Source organism: Myodes glareolus, chromosome 17 (genome assembly GCF_982192425.1).
Source record: "Myodes glareolus chromosome 17, mMyoGla1.1, whole genome shotgun sequence".
NCBI classification, from domain to species: domain Eukaryota; kingdom Metazoa; phylum Chordata; class Mammalia; order Rodentia; family Cricetidae; genus Myodes; species Myodes glareolus.
In genome coordinates this window covers 62,046,568-62,070,428 of record NC_142042.1, presented here as the reverse complement: position 1 = coordinate 62,070,428, position 23,861 = coordinate 62,046,568, and the positions used below count along the sequence as shown (strand labels likewise).

Below are 23,861 nucleotides of genomic sequence, written 5' to 3'. Positions count from 1 at the left end.
AGCCTTCAAAGCTACACAGAGAAACCCTATCTCAAAAAAACAAAAAAAGACAGCATTTAGTTGGGAACTTATGTTTTATATGGTGAGTCCATGGCCATCATCGTGGGACATGGCACTAAGCGAGCACAGCATTGGAGTAGTAGTTGAGAGCTTAAATCTGACCCACAAGTATGAGGCAGACAGAGCTCTAACAGAAATGGTGTGGGTTTCTAAAACCTCAACACTCACCTCTAATGACACACCACTTCTAAGAAGGTCACACCTCTTAATCCTTACCAAATAGTTCAACCAAGCATTCAAACTTAAGAACCTGTGGGAACCATTCTCATTTAATGCACTGTAGTGACAAACCAAACATTTCCAAAATGTACTTTGATATTTTAAAATTTCTACATTTTTTGAGATAGGGTCTTTTTTTGTTTTTCTTTAGTTTTGTTTGTTTGTTTGTTTTTTTCAAGACAGGGTTTCTCTTTGGCTTTGGAGCCTGTTCTGGAACTAGCTCTTGTAGACCAGGCTGGTCTTGAACTCACAGAGATCCACCTGCCTCTGCCTCCCAAGTGCTGGGACAAAATGTGTGTGCCACTACCGCCTGGCTTGAGATAAGGTCTTATGTAGACAAGGCTTGCTAGCTTTAAACTCACTATGTAGCTAAGGGTAACCTTGCCTCCTCCCCCAAACAGGATTTCTCTGTAGCTTTGGAGCCTGTCCAGGAACTCGCTATGTAGACCAGGCTGGCCTCAAACCCAGAGATCCACCTGCCTCTGCCTCCCAAGTGCTGGGATTTAAGGTGTGCACAACCAATGACTGGCCTAACTTTTCATTTTAAGCTAACAAAAGCCTATAATTTGTTCTTCCTACTCTCTTTGGATACATTTCACTTGTTAGAGTAAGTTATAAGCAGAACATTTACACATCTGTGAAATTAATAGTTCTTTAAAAAAGTTAATCTTATATGTATGTTTTGCCTGCATGCATGTCTGCATATCACGCGTGTGCCTGATGTCCTTGGAGATTAGAAAAGGGCATCAGATCCCCTGGAACTGGAGTAACCATGTAGGTGCTGGGAATCAAATCCAAGTATTTACAAGAACAAGTGTTCTTAATGTTGAACGTCTTGCTAGTGCCAGTTCTTTTTTTCCCATACAAGGTCTTGGGGCACAGTCCAACCCAGCCTAGAAATCAAGCAATCCTATCACATCCTTCTAAGTTTTCTATATAAGAAAATTATTAGAAACTATCTAATCATTCTCAGTTATCTTTTGAGACAGGATTTTGGGATGATGGGTCTGAAACTATCTTCCTGTTTCCGCCTCCCAAAGGCAATGATTTGTATCATTTTGGAGTCATAGCATGTACTACCACACTCAGAATAATCCTCAGGTTTCCAATGGTTCTTACAAACAGAAAAACCAGAACGGACTCCTCTATCTGAGACACCTCACCAATCCAACCACTTACCCTGTGGGCAGACATTCTTCTAATCTTTTGTATTGGTAGCCAGAGTTAGGGTTGATCTGACCCCCTGGGGTGCACGCCGTGGCTTGGATAGTTAGCTGATGGCAGGCACATTTGGATCTGTAAAGAGAGGAAAGCATTTCAATAGAGCCATGACTATGAGATACATGAAGGATGGCAGCTGGACACAGCGATGCACATCTGTAATCTACCATTTGAGACATGGGGATATGAGGGTCAGGAGATAATTATTATCCTCAGCTACATAATGAGTTTTGGGTCAGCCTGAGCTACATGAGACTGTCTTAAAGTAAAACTGAGTCTAGAGTCCATAACTTAAAATCTCCTGGAAGCAGCCACTTGTCTCGGGCCAGGCTCTGCTATGCCCACAGTGCCCCATGTGTGACAAGGAGGTGTACTTGCTGAGTGAGTGACCTTGCTGGCAAGGATTGCCTGAAATGTGAGACATGAAGAAAGGCTCTAACGTCCACAGGTCACTCTAAGCATGAAGCAAGCCCTACTGTAGGCTAGGTGAAGCTAAAGGCCACTTTCAAAAGCAGACCTTGGTTATGGAAAGCCCTGGCCAGGGACAGCCGAGGCCTCACCCTCAGTCACTGGGGACTCCCAGGAGTTGTTCCTGCTCTGAATAAAAACCAAACAACCAAGGATGGGGATAAGGTAAAAGGTACTGCAATTTCAGTTTTTGTTTAGAAAAAAGGAAGAGGAAGATACAGAAAGTGTAGAGTAGATATAGAAGATCAAAGGACTGAACAAAGGGACAAAAGTTTAAGAAAAGGAGAGACAAAAGCGGAGCAAGTGGGGATAGGAACAGAGAAAGAAACATTCCCAGGGTTACATGAGGCCACATCAAACTTCGGCCTCCTTACCTCAATACTTTCTTCTCTGTTATTTATAAAAAGACCTCACTATGTAGCCCAACCTTCAGAGTTATTATAAAGCCAGGGTGGCCCACAATTCAAGATGCTCCTGCCTCAGCTTCTCAAATGCCAAAATTACAGGTATGTGCCACTACACTCAGTCTCTATATCATAACTCTCATGGTGGCCTTAGCAGAACTGTAGCTGAAACAGGAAGGAAAGGAAGATGGGGAAAACAAGATAAAGAAAAAAAAAAGAAAAGGAAAAAAGAAGGCAAGTGTAATAAAGCTGGAGGCAGAAAGAGCAAACCCTATACACCCCAACTCACTTATCCCGACACCCATCCTTGCAGTCACAGCCAACCAGGAATTCAGGGCCTGTGTTAATGAAAACACCCTTGCCAGGGATGCGCTCCTTGCTGTAGGCCACCTGGGGTGGGGGAGTTGTGTCAATCTCATTAACACAGGACAGGGGAACATCTTCCTTGCCATAGGTGATGTCCAAAATATAGTAAAAAGGCTTAAAGGGCTGAAACTTTCTGTCGACAAGAACATATGGATCCAAACAGAACATCTCCAGGAATAGGAAGTCACAGCCAGTCTCAAAAAGGTAGCGTTCTATCTCTTGCATTGTCCGAAGGCAGAGACCACAGGGTGTCTTATAGATAACATGAAAGCCCATCTTGCGGTTAACTCTACGCCGGGCTGTCATCCTCCGGAAGTCATACAGCAGCGGTACTAACAGGGGGTTCTTGCCCCGGTACTGTTCATTCCTCATGGGTCTGATCCGGGACAGACAAGTGTGACTGCAGACATGAGGTAAGTAGAAAAGCTTCTCCATGGGGGCTCGGTAGGAAGGCTCAGCCGGTGCCCGCTCCAACATCCCATGGAAAGCTGGAGGAGCTGCAGGTGCTGGGGTAGATGTTACTGAGGCCAAAGGCGATCTGCAAATTAAATGCGAAATATCAGATCATAAGATAGATAACAGGACTCTCAGCTGTATAATCATCCCTCCACCAACTAGCTAAGCCACATCTCTCATCTTTCATATAGTGCCTTTTTTTTTTTTTTTTTTTTGAGACAGGGTATCATCATGTGGCCCAGGGTATCCTGAAGCTCCCAATCTTCTGTTCTACCCTTCTAAGAGCTGGGATTTACAGGTGTGTGCCAATGCACCCAGGCAGCTGTGCTCTGGATGCTAAAGATTACTGTCAGATCCTTTCTCTTGGCAAACAAACCTAGACAATGAAACCCCCTCTTATTCTTCACAGACTTCTCTAGTTCAACAGGACTTTCCCTAATGAACATCTGTGCTATGGAGTAGAGTCTAGTCCTTTACCAAAGTGTCTGTGTTTTGTACCCTAAATATTCTTGCTAGGAGTCAAGGAAAGATGATGGTAACACGCTCAACAAGTTTTGGTAAATGACTTCCTGGTGACAGTGTGTTTCTCAGGCATGGGGTTTCTAATTTAACTATTCTTTTTTTGTTTTTCCAAGACAGGGCTTCTCTGTGTAACAGCTCTGGCTGTCCTGGTTGTAGCTGTGTAGACCAGGTTGGCCTTGAACTCACAGAGATCCACCTGCATCTGCTTCCCGGATGCTGGGATTAAAGGCATGTGCTGCCACTGGCTGGTTTAATTTAACTATTCTTTTCAAGACCAAGTTTCTCCCTTGGGAACCCTGTACAGTAGTCCACATTGTCAAGCTGCCCACATTGTCTGAGGTTTCCTTACCTGTATGTCTGGTTAATCCCAAGTTTCCCAGCAGGTACATTTTCACTGAGTGTGGGTGAAGTAGGGGAGGAATGGCCAGAGCCCACAGATCCTGGCCGAAATGACGTGCTCTTTTTGGCCACTTGCTTCCGTGACTGAGCAAGTTGGCTTTCTAAGCTTCTAGGGAGATTGAAAGGAGAATACACAGTTAAGGATTCAGAAGTTATGTATGGGAAAAATATTCAAAGTAAAAAGGAGGATGAGCACTCACTCAGTGTCACCTGCTTGTGGGGAAAGAGGAGGGGCAACAGGTGGGGCAGGTGGAGCTATGGGCAGTGGGGGCTCCAGGGGCTTGAACTGGGTTCCAGTGCCAGTTAGGTCCTGTGTGTACTGAACAACAGGGCCTTTGCTCCTCACAGCACCTATAGAAAACAAACAAAAGCTGACAATTAAGAGGATAACAGCTTGTCGGATATCCTTATCCACATTCTATCAACTAATGCAATATAAAAATGCAGCAAAGAAATGCAGAGGTGGCTCAGGGACACAAACACGAGGGCCTGTATTCAAATCCTCAGAACCTATGTAAAGCTAGGCATAGTAGCATGTGTCTATAACCCCAGTGCTCCTGCAGGGAAATGGGAGGTAGAGAACATGGACTTGCCCCAGAAGCCTACAGGGCAGACAGCCTTGCAGATGCCCCAGTTAAACAGAACTTGCCTCAAACAAAGGAAGATGAGGCTTTTTTTTTTTTTTTGAGATAGGTTTCTCTGTGTAGTCCTGACTGTCCTTGGAACTTGCCCTTGAAACTTGAAACCAGGCTGGCTTCAAACTCACAGACCCCGTCTGCCTCTGCCGAGATTAAATGCCCAGCAGGAAGGTGAGTTCTAAACCTGAGATTGTCCTCTGACCACACATGTACTGTAACACGCATGTGCATACCTGTATTCACATACAAAAGTGGCACTAGCAATTTTCTAAGTGTTAAGATTGTTTGTTTCATTATTTACATCATAAAGAAGTATACTAGTATATGCTGGTTTTGGAAAAAAATTGTTTTGAGGCATGGTCACATGTAAACATGGCCAGCCTCAAACTATGAAGCCAAAGATGATCTTGAATTCTGAATCTACCTACTTTTGTTTCCCAACTACTTGGAACTGCTTACAGGTGTGCACCAATACACCTGACCTTATGTCGTTATTCAGAAAGAATCAGAACCATAGCAATGTGGAGGCATCTTCACAAATCCATCATCACTAATGAAAACATCCTGGACACATATCTCTAGCCAATGAGTTACAAGTACTGTTCTGGTAAATAAAAGGACAGCTGCCATATGTAATCTTTGTTGCAGAATATTTGTTTACATTGTAAAGATATATCTTTGCCAAGGTGACTTCCGGCTGGTTTAATAAAGAGCTGAATGGCCAATAGCTAGGCAGGAAGAAGAGGTTAGGCGGGACTTCTGGAGACAGGACTCTGGGAAGAAGAAAGGGAGCCACGGGCCACACAGGAAATGGGAGGTAAGAGATAAAAGAGAGGTAATGCCAAATGGCAAGAATATAGGTTTAATAATATAGGTTAATTTAAGTTGTAAGAGCTAGTTGAGACAAGCTTATGCCAAAGGCCAAGTTTTCATATTAATAAGTTGTTTCTGTGTTGTTATTTGGGAGCTGGCTGGCAGGACAGAAAAGACTCGTTACATCTATTGGCCTGTCTGCCTTGTCTGTCCCCTAGCACCTTTTAGGACATACCCATATTAGGACGGGTTCTGAGCTGTCCCCCTTGCTTCTTCTCCAGTGCAGAGGCTGATGATGTCTTCATACTGAACATGGGTTCCAGGCGTGTAGAGCCTCGATAGATCCACTCACATCTTTTGTCATCCTGGGAGGCAGGATGAAAGGAAGGCAAAGAAACAGGTTTAGGGTAGAATCAATCCTCTCTCTTGTGGTGAATATATGCCACGAGTCACCCCTGATCACTGGACTTGGCAGCAAGTGGCTTTACCCAATGAACCATTTCACGAGCACTTGTGCCATAATCTCAGCTTAAACCCTTCTTTGGAAGAACATTACCAGAAAGAGGATCCTGACTAGGCTGCCATCCACCTCTTCAACTCGAGACTTCCACCACGTGCCTTCCCACTCCGTCTTGATAAGTTGGCCACTCTTGAGAAGTACCATGGGGCGGTTTGGATAGGCAGTGATATATTCCTCTATGAAGTCTCGGCAGGAGCTGTCTTCTATGTCCTCCCATGTCTTTTTCACTATCCAAAGGAAAAGAGCAGAGCTAAGGGCAGAAACATGTCTTGGAAGGGAAGGACAGTTGATAAGGAACTATTACACACTTTTAAAGTTGAGAGAGAAAAAAATGAAATCATAACCTCAAGGGAAACAAAACCAAGACCATCTTAAATATGGAACCCAATGTGCAAATGTATATACAAATTAAGTAAATATTAAGTAAGTCATACACTGCCTAAGCAATTTGCATAAAACAAATGAACGTTGCACTTTCTGGAGCTTCCTACTGGCTGGTTGATGTAAACTACTATGCAATAAACCATCAGTCCTTCCCTCTTTTCTGAGGCAGGGTCCCAATACATCACTATCTTTGTTTTTCCTAATCAATGTTGGTGATCAAGCCTAGAGCCTTCCAGATGCAAAGGAGGAGCTCTCCACCACTAAGCTAAAGCACATCCTACCATCTCCGTTTTATTCTCCTAAAATCTTACTTCTTTTAAAGATTCGCTATTTTTATTTTAGGTATGAGTGCTTTGCCTGCATGCATTTCTCTGCATCACTATATGCAGTCCCCAAAAAGGTCAGAAGAGGGCACTGGGTCTGGAGTCACAGTTGTGCTAGAGCATCAAGTATATTCTTAACTGAGCCATCCTTCAGCCTGACTCAGACACCCAGCACCTACACAGACTAGTGCTGTGGGACAATGGTCTTGTACCCTGTCACTTATATTGTATTAATAAAATGATGATTGGCCAGTAGCCAGGCAGGAAGTAGAGGCAGGGCAACGAGAACAGGAGAATTCGGGGAAGAGGAAAGAGTCAGTTTGCAATCATCAACCAGACACAGAGGAAGCAAGATGAGACTGCCTTGCTGATAAAAGGTATCAAGCCACGTGGCTAACCAGATAAGAATTATGGGCTAATGTAAGTTATAAGAGTTATAAGAAGTCTGAGCTAATAGGCCAAACAGATTATAATTAATGCGGACCTCTGTGTGTTTCAGTTGGGACTGAACATCTGAGGACTGGGTGGGACAGAAACCTCCACCAACAGACTAGGTGCCATAACACACACCTGCAACCCTAGTATTGCTGGGGGAAGAGGCAAAGAATATGATGGCCTACCTACCCACCAGCCAGACAGCCAGCTAGCCAGGTTAACCTAGCCAACTGGTCACGAGTTCAGTGGGACATCCTGTCAAGATGTAAGGTGAAAAACAATGTAATAAGAAACCCAACATTAATTTCTGGCATGTGCGCACACACATGTGCACATACACACACACACAAAAATACAAACACAAAATATAGCCATAAATGGTGGCATGAACCTATAATCCCAGCATGTGGGAGATGGAGACAGGAGGATTAGAAATTTGAGAAAAGCCTTGGCTATTCAGGGATTTCAAAGGCAGATGGACTACAGGAGACAGAGCTCGGCAGGTAAAGCACTTGGCATGCAAATACGATGATCAGAGTTGAGATTCACAGAATCCACGTAAAAGCTGAGCTGGTGTGGTGATTGCCTATAATCCTAACATTTGGGCAGAAACAGGATATCCTCAAGGCAATCTGCTAGCTGGAATTGGCAAGTTTAGCCAATAACCATGCTTCAATAAATAATAAGCAAAGTAGACAGCAACTGTGGAAGGCATCCAACGTCAACTTTGGCCATGCCCAAACACATGTGAACATGCAAACATAAAGTTTAAAACTCAAAAACAAAAAGACTCTGGTATATGCTTATTTCCATGCTAATGATTAGCAGAAATATATTCTCTTCAACACCTATGTGAAAAAGCCATAGCGGCCTGGAACTCCAGTAGGGAGTAGGTACAGGTATATCCTGGGGGCTCTCTGGCCAGTCAACCTAGCCAAAATGGTTTCTGTGAGAGATCATATTTCAAGACAATAAAACAATCGGACGTCTTCACACCTGGCCTCAATGGATGAGTGCACAGGCACTGCACACACAGAGAGATTAAAAATAAATAAGTGTGGAAGGTAGAGGCAAGTGGATTGCTGTAGGTTCAGGGCTACCTGGTCTATGATAGACAGTTCTAGGACAGTCAGGACTACACAGAGAAACACTGCCTCAAAAAATAAGCAAAATTAAAAGCTATAAAGGCTAGGAAGATTGCACAGTTGGTAATATGCCCCATTCACAACCATGACAATCTGAGTTTAACCCCCAGGATATACATAAAAATCATGCCACGGGCGTGTGCACTTGAAATGCCAGTGACAATTCCATTCCTAGCACTCCCATGGCAGCTTAGAACCAGTTCTAACTCCAGTCTCAGAGGACTCAAATGCACGTAGACAAATTTACGCAAGTAAAACACTCATACAAATAAAATAAGACATTAACAAGAAAACCAAAGAAGGAAACGGCACTTTAGGAGTAACACCCAAAGTTGCCCTCTTGCCTGCGCACATGTACACACAGCTTTAACATGAAACACTATGTAGACAACACTAACAGAAATATGAAACATGAGAGCAGCGTTCTTTAAACCTAAGTGCCTTAGAAACAAAATCAAAGCACATCTATCAGATGCTAATGGAAGCCAGAATCCTCTAGTGCCCACTCTGGCTATATTGGCCTATTTGTAAGTTAACCAACAATGCTGTATCTGCAAACAAACTGTAACACCAAAACAAAATTCAGACTTTTCAACTGACCATTTTAAGAAAGACAAAGTAGAGGAGAAAATTAGAGTTGAGGAAGAGTACAGGAACACTTACGTGGTCGACAAATGGGATACAGTTCTGACTGAGTGACATAGGAGGCATAACCATCATCAAAGAAAATCAGAAATCTGCAGGGGAAATGGAAACACAAAAAGATGTGGGGGTTATACAATATTTTATAATCCTATCTGTTCTCTGAATCACAAACCTTCCAGTCTGTTTTAATTTCTACCCATAGATTTTCCCTTATATCAACCACCTCCCCCTTTTCTGAAATATTTCTTTCTTCTGGGCATGGTGGCACACACTTAATCTCAGCACTCAGGAGGCAGAGGAAAGAGGATCCTTCTAAGTTCCAGGACACTTAGTCTGTATAGAGTCACAGGACAGCCAGGATTGCAGGATACATTTTTTCCAATCCCAGCACTCAAGAGACAGTAGCAGGAAGCTTGTGAATTTGAGAACAATCTAGGATACATAAGAAGATGGCAGTCTGAGCTATGCACAGAAATGTCTTTAAGAGAGAGAGAGAGAGAGAGAGAGAGAGAGAGAGAGAGAAAGTAAGTTAAGTGCTGGGAGGTGGTAGCACATGCCTTTAATCCCAGAATTTGGGAGGCAGAGGCAGGCAGATCACTGTGAGTTCGAGGACAGCCTGGTCTACAAGAGCTAGTTCCAGGACAAGCTCCAAAGCCACAGAGAAATTCTGTCTTGAAAAACAAACCAAAAAAAAAAAAAAAAAAAAAAAAAAAAAAAAAAAAAAAAAAAAAAAAAAAAAAAAAAAAAAAAAAAGAAAAGAAATGACATGGGAAGAGAGAGAAAGGGTTTCTGATTACAAAGGATGAGAACACAAAAGCTGGCAGTGAAATCTCGCCCATGGTATGAATAGTGGGGTGCTGTGCTCTCAGCTCCCCTACAATCTACAAACCCGCCCAGGTACCTGAGCTTGTTCTTGACGTTGGGGGTCTCAGCTACAATGCCAGCATAAAGCCAGACCTGATTTCCATCTTTGTATTTGGCCACCACTCGACTGCCCACAAACAGCTTGTCGGCAGGAGGGTGGTAATCGTAGGCGATGTGGTTGCCGGACAGCAGACTCTTGCCTTTGTTGTCAAACTTCACTTTGTATTTCTTTCCCAGCCCAACAGTCTGGATGGCAATAAGGGTGCCTTTGTGCCATGTCTTGGTCCTCTTCTTGCCCAGAATTCGCATGTTGACTATCAGGTCCCCATCTTTGCTCAGTTCTCCAGACATCTGACCCAAAGTTCCTAGGGACACACAGAGTTGTTAAAAAGAGTGATGTCAGAGGTTAGAGAAAGGAAAGGTCAAGAGGGCAGTATGGTAGGATGGGGAAGCAGCTCAGCTGGTGGAGTGCTTACCTAGCATGCACAAAGCCTTGAATTTCAATCTATGACATATACCCAGAATAGTATTTTATGCCTAAAATCCCAAGTATTCAGGTAGAGAAGGTAGGAGAATCAGAAGTTTAAGGTCATCCTCAGCAAAATATGAAGCTCAAGTCTAGCCTAGGATACAGAAGACACTATCACAAAGAACGTAGTATAGGAAATAAAAGAAACTAAGGTATTCTGCAACCATTAGACACTTTTGCTGAACTCTTGGACAAAGGCAGAAATACAAGACAACTCAACTGTTTATGCTAACAGGAGAAACAGAACATTGACTACAGAACATCCCCACGTTTGTACCTAAAGGTATCCTTCGGCATACCCTACCAGCACGAGACACCACAACCGGCTACTCCACTCCTTACTAACAGCAATAGTAACAACAGTTACCAGTCTGAGCCACCACATCAAACAAGCTCAGACCGACTGTGGACACCTCTCATCTCTGTAGCTACTCCTCAACACCAACCTTTGTGCAGATCCTGGGAACTGCTTTTCTTGTTGACAGCATCCATGAACTTCTGGACATCTTGAGCTGATTTTCTTAAGGCAGCCATGGCTTCACGGAGCTGTAGGAAAGTAGAAGGGTTCAGGGATGCAGTTATCAGGAGTTAAGACACAATGAGAAAGCCAGGGACTTAGTGAGACAGAACTTGCCTAACATGTACAGGGACCCCTGGTTCACATCCCTAGTGCTGCAAATAAATAAATAAATAAAATAAAACAGGAAAAAGAATACTATGAAGACTTGTCTTCAACAATTAAAACAGGTTTAATTATATTTGGAGGTTTAGGAAGAGGCAAGTTCTCAATTTTTCTGCATTCTTGAAATATCTACATGGGACTTACTACATCATGGATACATTGAAACTAAACGGGCTGTATGCACAGGCCAAAATTATTCCTATTTCAAAAGCTACTTCTTCTTCTTCTTCTTTTTTTTTTTTAAAAAAAAAATAGGGTCATCTGAGCCAGGTGGTGATGGCACACACCTTTAACACCAGCATTAGGAAGGCAGAAGCAGGCATTTCTGAGTCTAAGTCCAGCCTGATCTATAAATTCAGTTCCAGAACAGCCAGGGCCACACTAAGAAACCCTGTGTCAAAAAAAAAAAAAAAAAAAAAAAAAAAGGCAAAAAAGATAGGGTCATCTACATTCTAGGCCTGCCAAGCATTTACTAGGTAGGTAGCTGAGGATGACCTTGAACTTCTGATCTTCCTGCCTCCATCTCCTGAGTGCTTGGATTATAGGCAGGTACCACAAATCTGATGGTGTAGTACCGGAACTGAACCCAAGGCTTCCTGCATGCTAGGGTAAGCACTGTACCAGATGACCAACATTTACAGCCTATGAGTTCATATATATTCTTTTAAACAAGTAACTATGAATTTTTTAAGATAATTTTTAAAAACTTGTTTTAGATTTATTTATGTGTACTACATATGTGCTTGCTGAAGTCAGGACATTAGACCCCCTGGAACTGGAGTTATGGATAGTTATATCATGGGAGTTAGGTGGCGGCGGCGCACACCTTTAATCCCAACACTCAGGAGGCAGAGAAAGGTGGGTTTTTGTGAGTTTGCTGCCAGCCTGCTCTACAAGAGTTAGTTCCAGAACAGTCAGGGCTGTTACACAGAGAAACTCTGTCTCAAAAAAAAAACCAAAGAAACAAATTAAAAACAAACAAACAAACAAACAAACGGGATCATGGGCCTGATGAGTAGTGAACCTAGGTCCTATGCAAGAGCAGTGAGTGGTTTTTGTTTGTTTGTTGTTGTATTTGGTTGAGACAGGGTCTCTCCAAGTAGCTCTGGCTGTCCTAGAACCCACTCTGTAGACCAGACTGGCCTTGAGCTCACAGAGATCCAGCTACCTCTGCCTCCCTAGTGTTGGGATTAAAGGTGTGCGTCACTACTGTCCAGCGCAGTGAGTGCTCTTAAACAGATTTATGGTTTATTATTGTTACTGCTATTATTAGTACTATTACTAGTAAAGTTTTTGAGACAGAGGCTCATTTTTATAGCTCTAACAAGCCTGGAATTCTTTATGTAGATAAGGCTGGCCTCAAATCCATTGAGATCCACCTCTCTGCCTGCCTCTGCTGTCCCATAGCTGAGACTAAAGGTGTATGGGCTACTATACTCAAAAAATTTACTGGTTTTAGTTACTATTATTTTGGTTTTTTGAGACAGGGTATTTCTACATAGCCTGGAATTCACTATGTAGACTAAGTTGGCCTTGAACAGAGACCCACCTGCCTCTGCCACCCCAGTGCTAAGATTAAAAGTATATCCTACTAGGCCTGGCTTTAATTGGGTTTTATGTCTGTTTGTCTCTGTAAGTGAATGTCACTTGTATATAGGTGCCTGTAGAAACCAGAAGAGGGCACTGACTCCCTTGTAGTTAAGGTACAGGCAGCTGGAAGCCTCCCAACATGGTGCTGGGATTGAACTCAAATCCTCTGCAAGAGCAGTATGCTCTCTTTAACCACTGGCCAATTTCATGTGTCTTAACTTCCTATAACCAACCCAACTAACCTTCTGGTCTTTTGGAGTTCTGCTCCCAGCATCACCTATGGAAGAAAAGAACTTTAATGAGTATACAGATATAGGTACTAGAATTTTCTTTTTCTTTTTGGTTTTTCAAGACAAAGTTTCTCTGTAGCTTTGGAGCCTGTCCCAGAACTCGCTCTGTAGATCAGGCTGGCCTCAAATTCACAGAGATCTGTCTGTCTCTTTCTCCTGGGATTAAAGACGTGCGCCACCACCACCTGGCAGTACTGAAATTTTCAATGAAGCAAGAACTGAATGAACTCAAATTACAAGCAGAAAAACATTATTGATAAAAGCAATTTATAAGTCTGGGATGGCTGGGTGGTGGTGGAGACCATTTTTTCTTTCTTTTTTAGTTTTTTGAGAAAGGGTTTCTCTGTAGCTTTGGAGCCTATCCTGAACTTGCTGTGTAGACCAGGCTGGTCTTGAACTCACAGAGATTCACCTGTCTCTGCCTCCCGAGTGCTGGGATTAAAAGCACATGCCACTGCTGCCCAGCTGTGGAGAATATCTTTAATCCCAAAAGAGGTAGGTGAAGCTCTATGAGTTCAAGACCAGGTTGATTTACAGATGGAGTTCCCGGATAGCCAATGCTACACAGAGGGATCCTGTTTCAATAAAACAAAACAAGTCTGGGGAAATAGCTCACTGGCACAGAGCTTGCACAGCATGGGTAAGGCCCTGGGTTCAATCCCCAGCACCAATAAGGAAAACAAAATGTTCTAAATAAATAAACATATGAAGATACTGAAGGAAAGCAGGGTCTGGTGTCAAAACCTATGAACTCAGCTACTTGAGAGACTGAGGCAAGAAATGGGGGCTGCTGTGTCTACAAAATAAGAACTAAACCAGCCTGGGCAATTTAGACACTGTCTCAAAATAAAAAGAGAAGTAAGGCAGAAAGATAATGGAGTATTTAGGCCAGGCTAGTTTACACGGTGAGTTACATACCAACCAAGAACACATATAAACCAAGGGCTGAAGAGATGGCTCAGTAGTTAAGAGCATTGCCTGCTCTTCCAAAGGTCCTGAGTTCAATTCCCAGCAATCACATAGTGGCTCACAACCATCTGTAATGAGGTCTGGTGCCCTCTTCTGGCCTTCAGGCATACACGCAGACAGAATATTGTATACATAATAAATAAATAAATAAATATTAAAAAAACCCCAAACCAAACAAAAAAACCAAAAGTCTAAGACTATAGAACGGATTCTGTGATTAAAAGGAACAATTCTCTTTCAGAGGACCCAGTTTGGACCGTAGCACCCACATCAGCAGTTACAACCACTTATCACCACATCTCAGATCTGGTGACCTTTCCTAAGCTGCATCCAGTTATACTCATAGTCATATACTCATATACACATAGACAGACACATTTTTAAACACATAGTTAAAAAGAATAAAAACAAATCTCTAAAAGGCAAAACCCACTTTTAAACTCCCAAACCAACCAAACAAATAAGTATACAGCGGGTGGGGCCACATTTTCTGGTAACATAGATGATGAGTCCCTGGGCTCAATTCCCAGTAGGAGACAGGGTAGTGAAAGGAGCCTAGAGAGAAAAGCAGTAAGCGCCTGCCAATGCTTCCCTCTAGATGAAGTACTGAGACGGGTGGGGGGTGTCTACAACACTTAAGGTATTCATCATCTATTTGAATTTTTCTTTTCTTTTCTTTTTTTTTTTTGAGACAGGTTTTGTCTGTGTAGCCCTGGCTGTCCTCAAACTCACAGAGATCCACCTGCCTCTGCCTCTCAAGTGCAGGAATTAAAGGTGTGCGCCACCATACCCCAGCCAAAAAAACCAAATTCTTAATTAAGGTCCAATCCATGTGCATATAATTCAGGGAATTTTAGTCCATTAAGCAGACTGAGACACTATCATGTTGTACTTACTTTCAAAACATTCACATCAGCCCAAAAAGAAACTTCATGCTCATTACCCATCATTCCTTTCCTCTACTTCCCCAGCCTCAGGCAACCAGAAATCTAGTCTGTCTCCATGGATTTGCCTGTTTTAGGCATTTCACATAACATCTGTGGTCTACAAAGGTCCCTCTCTTGTAGAACATGTCAGTATAATTTCATAGCTGAATAGCACCTCACTGTAAGCAGATACCTTGTATTCAGTTTACCCATTCTTCAACTCACCTGTTTCTACTTTTTAGCAATCATGAATAATGCTACAATAAATATTTACATGCTTTTTTTGTTTTTTGAGAGTGAGACTTCATGTAGCTCAGGCTGCAGCAGGGTATTTGTTCATACTGAGTGAGGACGTGTTGCTATGATTGATTTACTAAAGAGCTGAATGGCTAATAGCTAGGCAGGAAAGAATAGGCAGGACTTCCAGGGAGGGAGAGGAACTCAGGGTTAGGACTTAGGTGGACAGGAAATGCCACTAAGACATGGAGGGAGTCAGATATACAAACTGGAGGAGAGGTAGAGTCATGTAGCAGAATGCAGATTAATAGAAACAGGTTAATTTAAGTTATAAGAGCTAGTTAGGAACAAGCCTAAGCTAAAGACCAACTATTCATAATTAGTCTCTGTGTCATTATTTGGGGGCTGGCAATCTAAAGAAAGTCTAACAAGAGAGTCAAACAACACCAGGCTGGCCTAGTATTTAGTACGTAAGTGGAAGCTGCCCTTGACCCTACAATCTTTATTGTGTTGCTTCCTAAGTGCTGGTTTTACAGGCACATAATACAGTTAAAAAGTGGTTTTGATTTACACGTCACCCATGATGAGTGATGATGAGAAATCGTCTCATGTATTTACCATTTACAAATCTATGAAAACCAGATGCTATGGCACACATGTGTAACCTCAGATTTAATAGAGAGGCAGAAAGATCAGGAATATAAAGTCATGTTTAGCTACACATTAAGTTCTAGGCCTGCTTGGGTTACAAAGACCCTTTCTTGAAACAAGCAACCCCCACAACAAATAAAACGAACTCCAAGCCAGGCTGTGGTGGCACACACCTTTAATTCCAACACTCAGGGAGGCGGAGGCAGAAGCAAGTGGATCTCTGTGAGTTTGAGGCCAGCCTGATCTACAAAGTGAGTTCCAGGACAGCCAGTCATACACAGAGAAACCCTGTCTCCAAAAAACAAAACCAAACAAAACAAAAAAATAAATAAATAAAACCAACTCCAAAGAATCCATTAAAAGCCTTCGTCCTTCTCCACTTTTGAGACAGGGTCTCAGTTTGTTGCCCTGGCTAGCCTAGCACTTGCTATGCAGACTAGGTAGTCTTTTTTTTCCCCCCTCTCTCTAAGACAGGGCTTCTCTGTGTAACAGTCCTATCTGTCCTGGAACTTGCTCTTGTAAACGAGGCTGGTCCCAGACTTAGAAATATCCACCTGCCTCCCAGGTGCTGAGATTAAAGGCATGCACCACCACCGCCCAGCTAAAGATTTATTTATTTATTTATTCATTTATTTATTTTATGTATATGAGTGTTGTATCTGTATGTACATTTTTATAACAGAAGAGGGCATCAGATCCTGGTGCGGAAGAATTGTCTGTATTCTGTCAATCATGTATTTTAATAAAACACTGATTGGCCAGGCAGGAAGTAGAGGCGGGTCAACCAGACAGGAAATAGAGGTGGGGCAATGAGAATAGGAGAAGGCTAGGGAGGAGGAAGCTCCCTCCGCCATTCCTGCCCAAACCACCGAAGAAGCAACATGTGAGCTGACAGCTAAAAAAGGTACAAAGCCATATGGCTAACATAGATCAGAATAATGGGTTAATGTAAACTATAAGAGTTAACAAGGAGCCTGAGCTAATGGGCCAATCAGTTTATAACCTAATATAGACTCCGTGTGATTTTATTTGGGGCTTGCCGGCTGTAGGGTACCCGGGCGGGCCAGAAACCCCAACAAGCAACCTGACTCTCATGTTACAAGATCCCACTTTTAGATGGTTATGAGCCACCACCATGTGGTTGATGGGAATTGAACTCAGGAACTCTGGAAGAGCAGCCAGTGCTCTTAACTGCTGAGACATCTCTCCAGCTAAACCGTCTCCAAACTTAAGAGATCCACCTACCTCTGCTTGCCAAGTACTGAAATATTCAGCCTCCAAAATTTTAAATTATTTCCCTTATTTCCCTTGTTATATTATAGAGTTATCTCTATATTCTAGGCAATAGTAGACTTTTTAAATTTCGTCACTGCTTTTGAGATGACCTCACTCTGCCACCAATGCTAACTGAAACTATGTCATCAAAGTTGACCTTAACTCATAGTAATCTGTTGTGAGATATTTGATTATATTATATAATGGTATGTTACTGTGATTGGTTTAATAAAAAGCAAAATGCCCAATAGCTAGGCACGAGGTATAGGTGGGACTTGAGGATAGAGAGAGCTCTGAGAAGAAAGGGGGAATCACCAGCTGGACACAGAGGAAGCAGGACATGCAGGAGAGGTAAAAGTCACATGGCAGTATAAATGAACAGAAATGAGTTATTTTAAGTTATAAGAGCTAGTTAGAAACAAGTCTAAGCTAAGGCAGAGTTTTCATAATTAATAAGAAGTCTCTGTGTCATTATTTGAGAGGTGGCTGATGGGACAGAGAAAGACTCGTTTTAGTAATTCTTCTGCCTGAAGTCTATGAGTCACTGTCTCTAGAAAGACAAAAGACAAAGCAAACCCTGTGAGCAACAATCACTGGTAAATACAGGGAGCCTGGAATTCTCATACCTCAACTGTGTATGTCATGGATGCCAGCCAAGCGTTCTACCACTGAGCTATTATTCCCATCACTCGTGAAAATGGGAGCAATTTTTCTTCAGGGATGTATGTAGCCACTGGTAAAGTTGCCCATGATCCAGTAAAGAACCCCACACTCATGCACATGCAAGCAACTCTAATTAAACTCAGTGGATTAGAAAATAAAAATTTAAAACAAAACAAAACATGAAAGTTGAAAGTAAGTTGGCAAGATGAAAGATCATAGATAGTATGGGAAACAGTTAAGAGAGGGAAGTGAGGACAGGCTGTGGTTTAATCCCAGCATTTAGGGTGCATAGGCAGCAGGATCTCAGTGAGTTCAAGGCCAGCCTGGTCTACAAAACAAGTTTCAGAACATCCAGGGCTATTACACACAGGGAAATCCTGACTTGAAAAACCAAAAAAGAAAAAAAAAAAGGGAAAAGGATAAAAAAGGGGAAAAATGGAATGAATAATGAAAATCTGGCACACATATGTAAATGGAATATTATTCAATTCTAAAGAAGAATAAAATCACAATGTTTTCAGGAAAACGGAGGGATTGGTGATCCACGCAAAAATAAGCACAACATACCAACCCGAATATATGATGATAGTTCATGCATCTGTCAGGTTACACATGCCCACTGGGATTGCGCATGCACAGCATATGCACATGGATGATGCTGCAACCTATGGCACTGGCCTGCTGCTGGCATGCAGGTTTCTCAATAGGTTTGGTACGGACAAAATCTATGAAGGCCCAGGGGAGGTGATTGGAGATGAATACAATATGAAAAGCATTGATGGTTAGCCTGTTGCTTTTACTTGTTATCTGGGTACAAGTCTTGCCCGAAGTACAACTAGCAATAAGGTTTTTGGGTCCCTGAAGGGAGCTGTGAATAGAGGCTTGTCTACCCCTCACCGTACCAAACAATTTCCTAAGTATGATTCGGAAAGCAAGTTCAATGCAGAAGTACATGAGAAGATAGCATGGTCAGAATGTTACACACTATAGGCATTACCTAATGAAGGAAGACGAAGATGCTTATAAGAAACAGTTCTCTCAGTTCATAAAGAACACTGTACTCCAGACATGATGGAGGGGATTTATAAGAAAGCTCATGCTGTTACCCAAGAGAATCCAGCCTATGAGAAGAAACCCAGGAGAGAAGTTAAGATGTCTGTTGCCCAGAGAAAAGACTGAGTTGCTCAAAAGAGGGCAAGTTTCCTCAGAGCTCAGGAACAGGCTGTTGAAAGCTAAATCAATTATCTATGAAGATTTCTTTTCATAAGACAATAATGTTACTGACTAAGCAGGAAAAAAAGCCAACGAATGAACAATGAAAATCTGATATATATGTAAATGGAATATTATTCAACTCAAAAAAAATGAAATCACAACACTTTCAAGAAAATGGACAGACTTAAAATGGGTATTAAGTGAGGCCACTAAATCTCAGAAAGGAAAAAAAAAACATTTCTTTTATATATTTGGATCTTTGCCTATAACGTATACACATGTACATGTAAACAAATGTACATGCAAGTACAACTTAACATGTAGAAAGAACAAAAAAGGGTAACACTGGGTGATGAGGAAGAATGGAATGCAGGTAAAAGACACAGAAAAGGGCATAAGGCTAGCTTTTTTTGAGACAGGGTTTCTCAGTGCAACATTGACTATCCTGGAACTTACTTTGTAGACCTGGCTTGCCTTGAACTCAGAGATCTGCCTGCCTCTGCCACCAGCCTCTAAAGTGTTGGGATTAAAGGCGAGCATGACCACAAATGGCTGACTTTTTCTACTTTGAACTCTGCCAGTTCAAAGATTTTTTGGGCTTTGTTTTGTGTATGTATGTGTCTTAAGTGTACAAAAGTACAACTGAGAGCGTGAGTGTGTGTGTGTGGTCTTAAGTATATAAAAGAGTAATTGAGGCAGGTATGGCACACATGTCTTTAATCCCAGCACTCAGGAGGAAGAGGTAGGCAAATTTCTAAGTTTGAGGCCAGTCTTGTCTACATACTGATTTCTAGGCCAGCCAGGGCTACTAATGATATCCTGTCTCAAAAGAAAGTCATCGACAGTCAAAATGCAAAATCCAAAATGAAGTTCCACAGAATGGCTGGCTGTTCTACTGTACAGAAGTTCACATATAGACTTTTGGTCTGGGCTATGTTGATCTAGCTGCAGGATGATTTTTATTTCATGTTCTTTACAATAAAGTGACTTTTATTTTTAAAAATTAAGTTACAGGCCAGGCGGTGGTGGCGCACGCCTTTAATCCCAGCACTCGGGAGGCAGAGGCAGGTGAGTTTGAGGTCAGCCTGGTCTGTAAGAGCTAGTTCCAGGACAGGCACCAAAGCTACAGAGAAACCTTGTCTCACCAACCGCCCCCCTAAATTAAGTGACAGTATACACATTGCATGATTGTAGCTATATGTATCTATAAGTGACAAAAGTATAGAGAAGGCATGATCAGTGGTTGTTAGGGGTGACCATGGAAACTTAGTAAAAGGAATATTTTGAAGTGATACAAATTTTCTAAACATGGATTACTATATAAATGTACTAAAACTCAAATCACATAGTTAATATGTCTATGTTTTATGCTATTTGAATAATACCTTAATGAAATCCTACAAAACAGAAATCCCAGCAAGCAGGAGGCAAAGGGAGGTGTTTCACTTTTGAGTTTGAGGACAGTCTAAGACAGTCAGGACTACATAGTGAGACTATCTCAAAAAATCAAAGCATGAGAGGATGGCTCAGCAATTGGGAGAACTGCCTGCTCTTCCGGAGGACATGGGACCGAGTCCCAGCACCTGCAAGGAAGCTTACAACCAAACAAGACTCCAGTTTCAGGAGATCCTATGTCCTTTTCTGGCCTCTGTGGATACTGAGCAAACACACAGTAGACATGGTAGACATACATACCTGTAGGCAAAATATCCAAACAAGAAGAAAAAAACCTACCACACTTAAGAGAAAAATAAAAACAAAACAACCCTCCAAAACCCCACAACAACTAAGAAACAAATAAACAAAAAACAACCAACTGCTATGGAGTCCAAATAAATGCTAAATTTGCCTATTGAGGTAAGTCATAAGCCACACATAAATTTGGTGTGTTAGCCATGTCCGTAACCATAGCACTTAGAAAGCAGAAGTATTGCTACAAGGTTGAAGCTAGTATGCTCTATATGGTGAGTTTCATACCAGCCAGATACAGTAAAATCTTAGCTCAAAATAAAAGTAGTAGAGAGATGGCTCAATGGATTAAGTGCTTACAATACAAGTCCCAAGTCCTGAAGTTTGGATCCTCAGATCCCAAACCTGCAATCCTAGTACTCATAAAACAGAGATACATTGTAAGCTGGCTATCTACACATGCTAGAATTGGCAAGCTTCAGGTTCAGTGAGACCTTGTATCCATTATAAAGTGAAAGAAAACAGCTGTAGACCTCTGAAGTCTCATGCTTGAACATCTGCATACACACATGTACCCACACACCCAAACATGCCCATGTGTACATATACTATGACCATTAATGGGAAGTTGACAAAATTTGTAAAAAGTCAATAGGGAATTATTTTGATTGTGTAGTGGTGGAAGACCCTGCCCACTGTGGGTGGTTACTAGTCCCTAGACTTCATAAAGAGAGAGAGTTAGCTAGCTTAAGCAGCAGCATGAGGCATTCTCTTTATCTCCAGACTTCAGATACAATGAGACCAAATACTTCAGGCTCCTGCCACAGTAAATCCCCCACCAAGATGGTTCATGATCTGGAAATAACCATCAGAATAAGCTCTCTTTCCCTTCAATTAATTTTGTGAGAATATTTTACCATAGGAACTGAAAAAGAAATTAAGACATAGGTAAACCACACACAAACACATGGAGGGAGGGCAGAAAATATACCTTATCTGAAATTGTAAAAGGAAGCAATCAGGATGTAACACAGAGGGAATATTTATGGTACTAATAATACTTGCTTTTTCTATAATAAATGTGTCAGGTAATGTAGTATATGGAGTTGTTGACAGTATGGCTCCTTATTTTCTACTCATATTTCAGCTTTCATTCTAAGAACTTTCTTTCTTTTTTGGTCTTTTTGAGAAAGGCTCTCACTGTTTAGCTGACATCTGCCTGCCTCTGCCTCCTGAGTGCTGGGACTAAAGTGTATGCCACCATGCCTGGCCCATTTTAAGAAGAATTCTCTTTCTCTCTCTCTCTCTCTCTCTTCCTCCCTCCCTCCCTCCCTCCCTTTTGGTTTCTTTTGAGACAGGGTTTCTCCGTATAGCTTTGGCTGTCCTGGAACTTTCTGTAGACCAGGATGATCTCAAATTCACAGAGGTCTGCCTCTGCCTCCTGAGTGTTGGTATTAAAGGTGTGTGCCACTACCGTCCAGCTTTGTAAGAATTTTTCTAACTAAAGTTTCATCATTTACCTGAATCAATACTGAGGACATCATCATCTTCATCAGGAATCTCAATTATTTCTGTAGGCTGGGAAGATTCATCCTCGGAGCTACTGTCATGATACTGCAGTCCCAGCTTAGAGTAGAAATCCTTCACCAAAGACTCACAATTAATCACTGCCCTAATATCGGAACACATTAGAGAAGATCAAAGCCAGTGGAGAAAGCAAAGTATTGGAGCATCAGCATTCATACACATTTATGCAATGTCAAGCCTAGGAGCTCACACCTATGATCCTGGTACTTAGGAGCCTCAAGTACCAGAACAGCCTAAGTTTGAGGTCAGCATAAGACAATTCAGGGCCAGCAAGGCCTACAGAGTGAGAAACATTTAACAACACAGTATCAAGAGTACAGACTATTTGCCACACATGCTCCAAATTATCTATTCAGAATGCTTTTCCATAATGTTTCTTGTTTCCAAACAATTACTACATGAAATAATTAATTTGTTAGAGTTGTATCTTTCTACCTGCAGGAAGTCAAAAGACCCAGCACTAATTATCTCTGTGGATTTGGGAACTAAGAATAAGGTTTTAGGGGCTGGAGGGATGGCTCAGTGGTTAAGAGTACTGATTGCTCTTCCAGAGGATCTGGCTTCAATTCCCAGCACACACATGGCAGCTAACAACTGTCCGTAACTCCAAGATCTGACACCCTCACACAGAGGTCCATGCAGGCAAAATACCAATGTATGTAAAATAAATAAACATAAAGCAAAGAAAGCCAGCCACAATCCCAGAGAATTTAGACAACAATGCAGACACTAAGAGAGACTTACATAGATCTAATCTACATGGGAAGTAGAAAGTAGAAAAAGACAAGATTTCCGGAGTAAATTGGGAGTATGGGGACCTTGGGGGTGGGGATTGGAGGGGGGAGAGGAGAGCCAGGGAGGGGAGTGGAGAAAAATGTAGAGCTCCATAAATATCAATAAAAAATGTATAAAAACATAAAAACAAAAACCAAAAAGAATGAAAGAAAATGCACATTGGCTTCTGCTTCCATGAATCCTTACCTGGACACATCATCATATACCTGGTCAACATAAGCCACCTCTGACTCTTTCTGTAGCACCAACGTCTCCAGCTCTGCTAGCTGCTTCTTGCGCTGCTGGATACAGTCCATCTTCTCCAGTTCTTCATCAATTAAATGACGAAGTTCCTCCATAGAGATACCCAGCTCCTCAACCACTGCCTGCTGCAGTTCAGCAATGTCATCAGAGTCAGCTGCAGCTGTTGCTGCATCCAAACTAATGCACCCAGGGAGGGAGGACATGGTTTTGCCCTGTGGGAAACAAAGAAACGAGAAGGACTCTCACCTCAACTCACAGACAATGTCAGTCTCAGAATAAAACGCACTCTATCCCGCAACCTCTTAGTCACATAGTCTGTTCTCTCTCCTCCTCCTCCTGAATGTGACCTGGAGATTTTTTTGGGGAAACTCATCTGCTCGTATGGAATAATGGGCCCGAATAGGAACTAATGATAGCTTAGGGAGAGGTTAGAGAACACCAATATGCAACAGGGAGCTACCAAAATAATGTTTCAGGAAACTGAAGAGAGCTTACTTACAAAGTAAGGTATTTCTGTATTTTTATGAGACAACGTGTTCCTTAACTAATAATAAAATGAATCTGTCTCTACACTGCGTCCTAACTAAGTCCCACGGCCACTTGCACACAGCGGATCGGAATTAACTAATTCCATCTTG

At 42.1% G+C, this 23,861-nt stretch overlaps 1 protein-coding gene and 1 pseudogene across 2 annotated transcripts in view; one reads left to right on the top strand and one right to left on the bottom strand.

Moving 5' to 3' along the window:
* Positions 1-23,861, bottom strand: part of Setdb1 (SET domain bifurcated histone lysine methyltransferase 1) — a 33,206-nt gene that overhangs the window by 8,743 nt on the left and 602 nt on the right. The window contains exons 2-13 of one of the 2 annotated variants that reach the window (XM_087897780.1): positions 23,167-23,435; positions 22,119-22,270; positions 12,926-12,960; positions 10,858-10,957; positions 9,920-10,247; positions 9,037-9,110; positions 6,123-6,313; positions 5,802-5,931; positions 4,316-4,466; positions 4,066-4,224; positions 2,662-3,276; positions 1,459-1,575 (exon numbers count right to left, since the gene is read on the bottom strand). In XM_087897780.1, the coding sequence (XP_087753906.1) occupies positions 1,459-1,575; positions 2,662-3,276; positions 4,066-4,224; positions 4,316-4,466; positions 5,802-5,931; positions 6,123-6,313; positions 9,037-9,110; positions 9,920-10,247; positions 10,858-10,957; positions 12,926-12,960; positions 22,119-22,270; positions 23,167-23,426 (2,312 nt within the window). In that variant the 5' untranslated portion in view covers positions 23,427-23,435. The remainder of the gene's footprint in view (positions 1-1,458; positions 1,576-2,661; positions 3,277-4,065; positions 4,225-4,315; positions 4,467-5,801; positions 5,932-6,122; positions 6,314-9,036; positions 9,111-9,919; positions 10,248-10,857; positions 10,958-12,925; positions 12,961-22,118; positions 22,271-23,166; positions 23,436-23,861) is intronic. The other variant, XM_087897781.1, reaches the window with a different exon arrangement.
* Positions 18,343-18,930, top strand: LOC125396054 (large ribosomal subunit protein uL18 pseudogene; annotated as a pseudogene).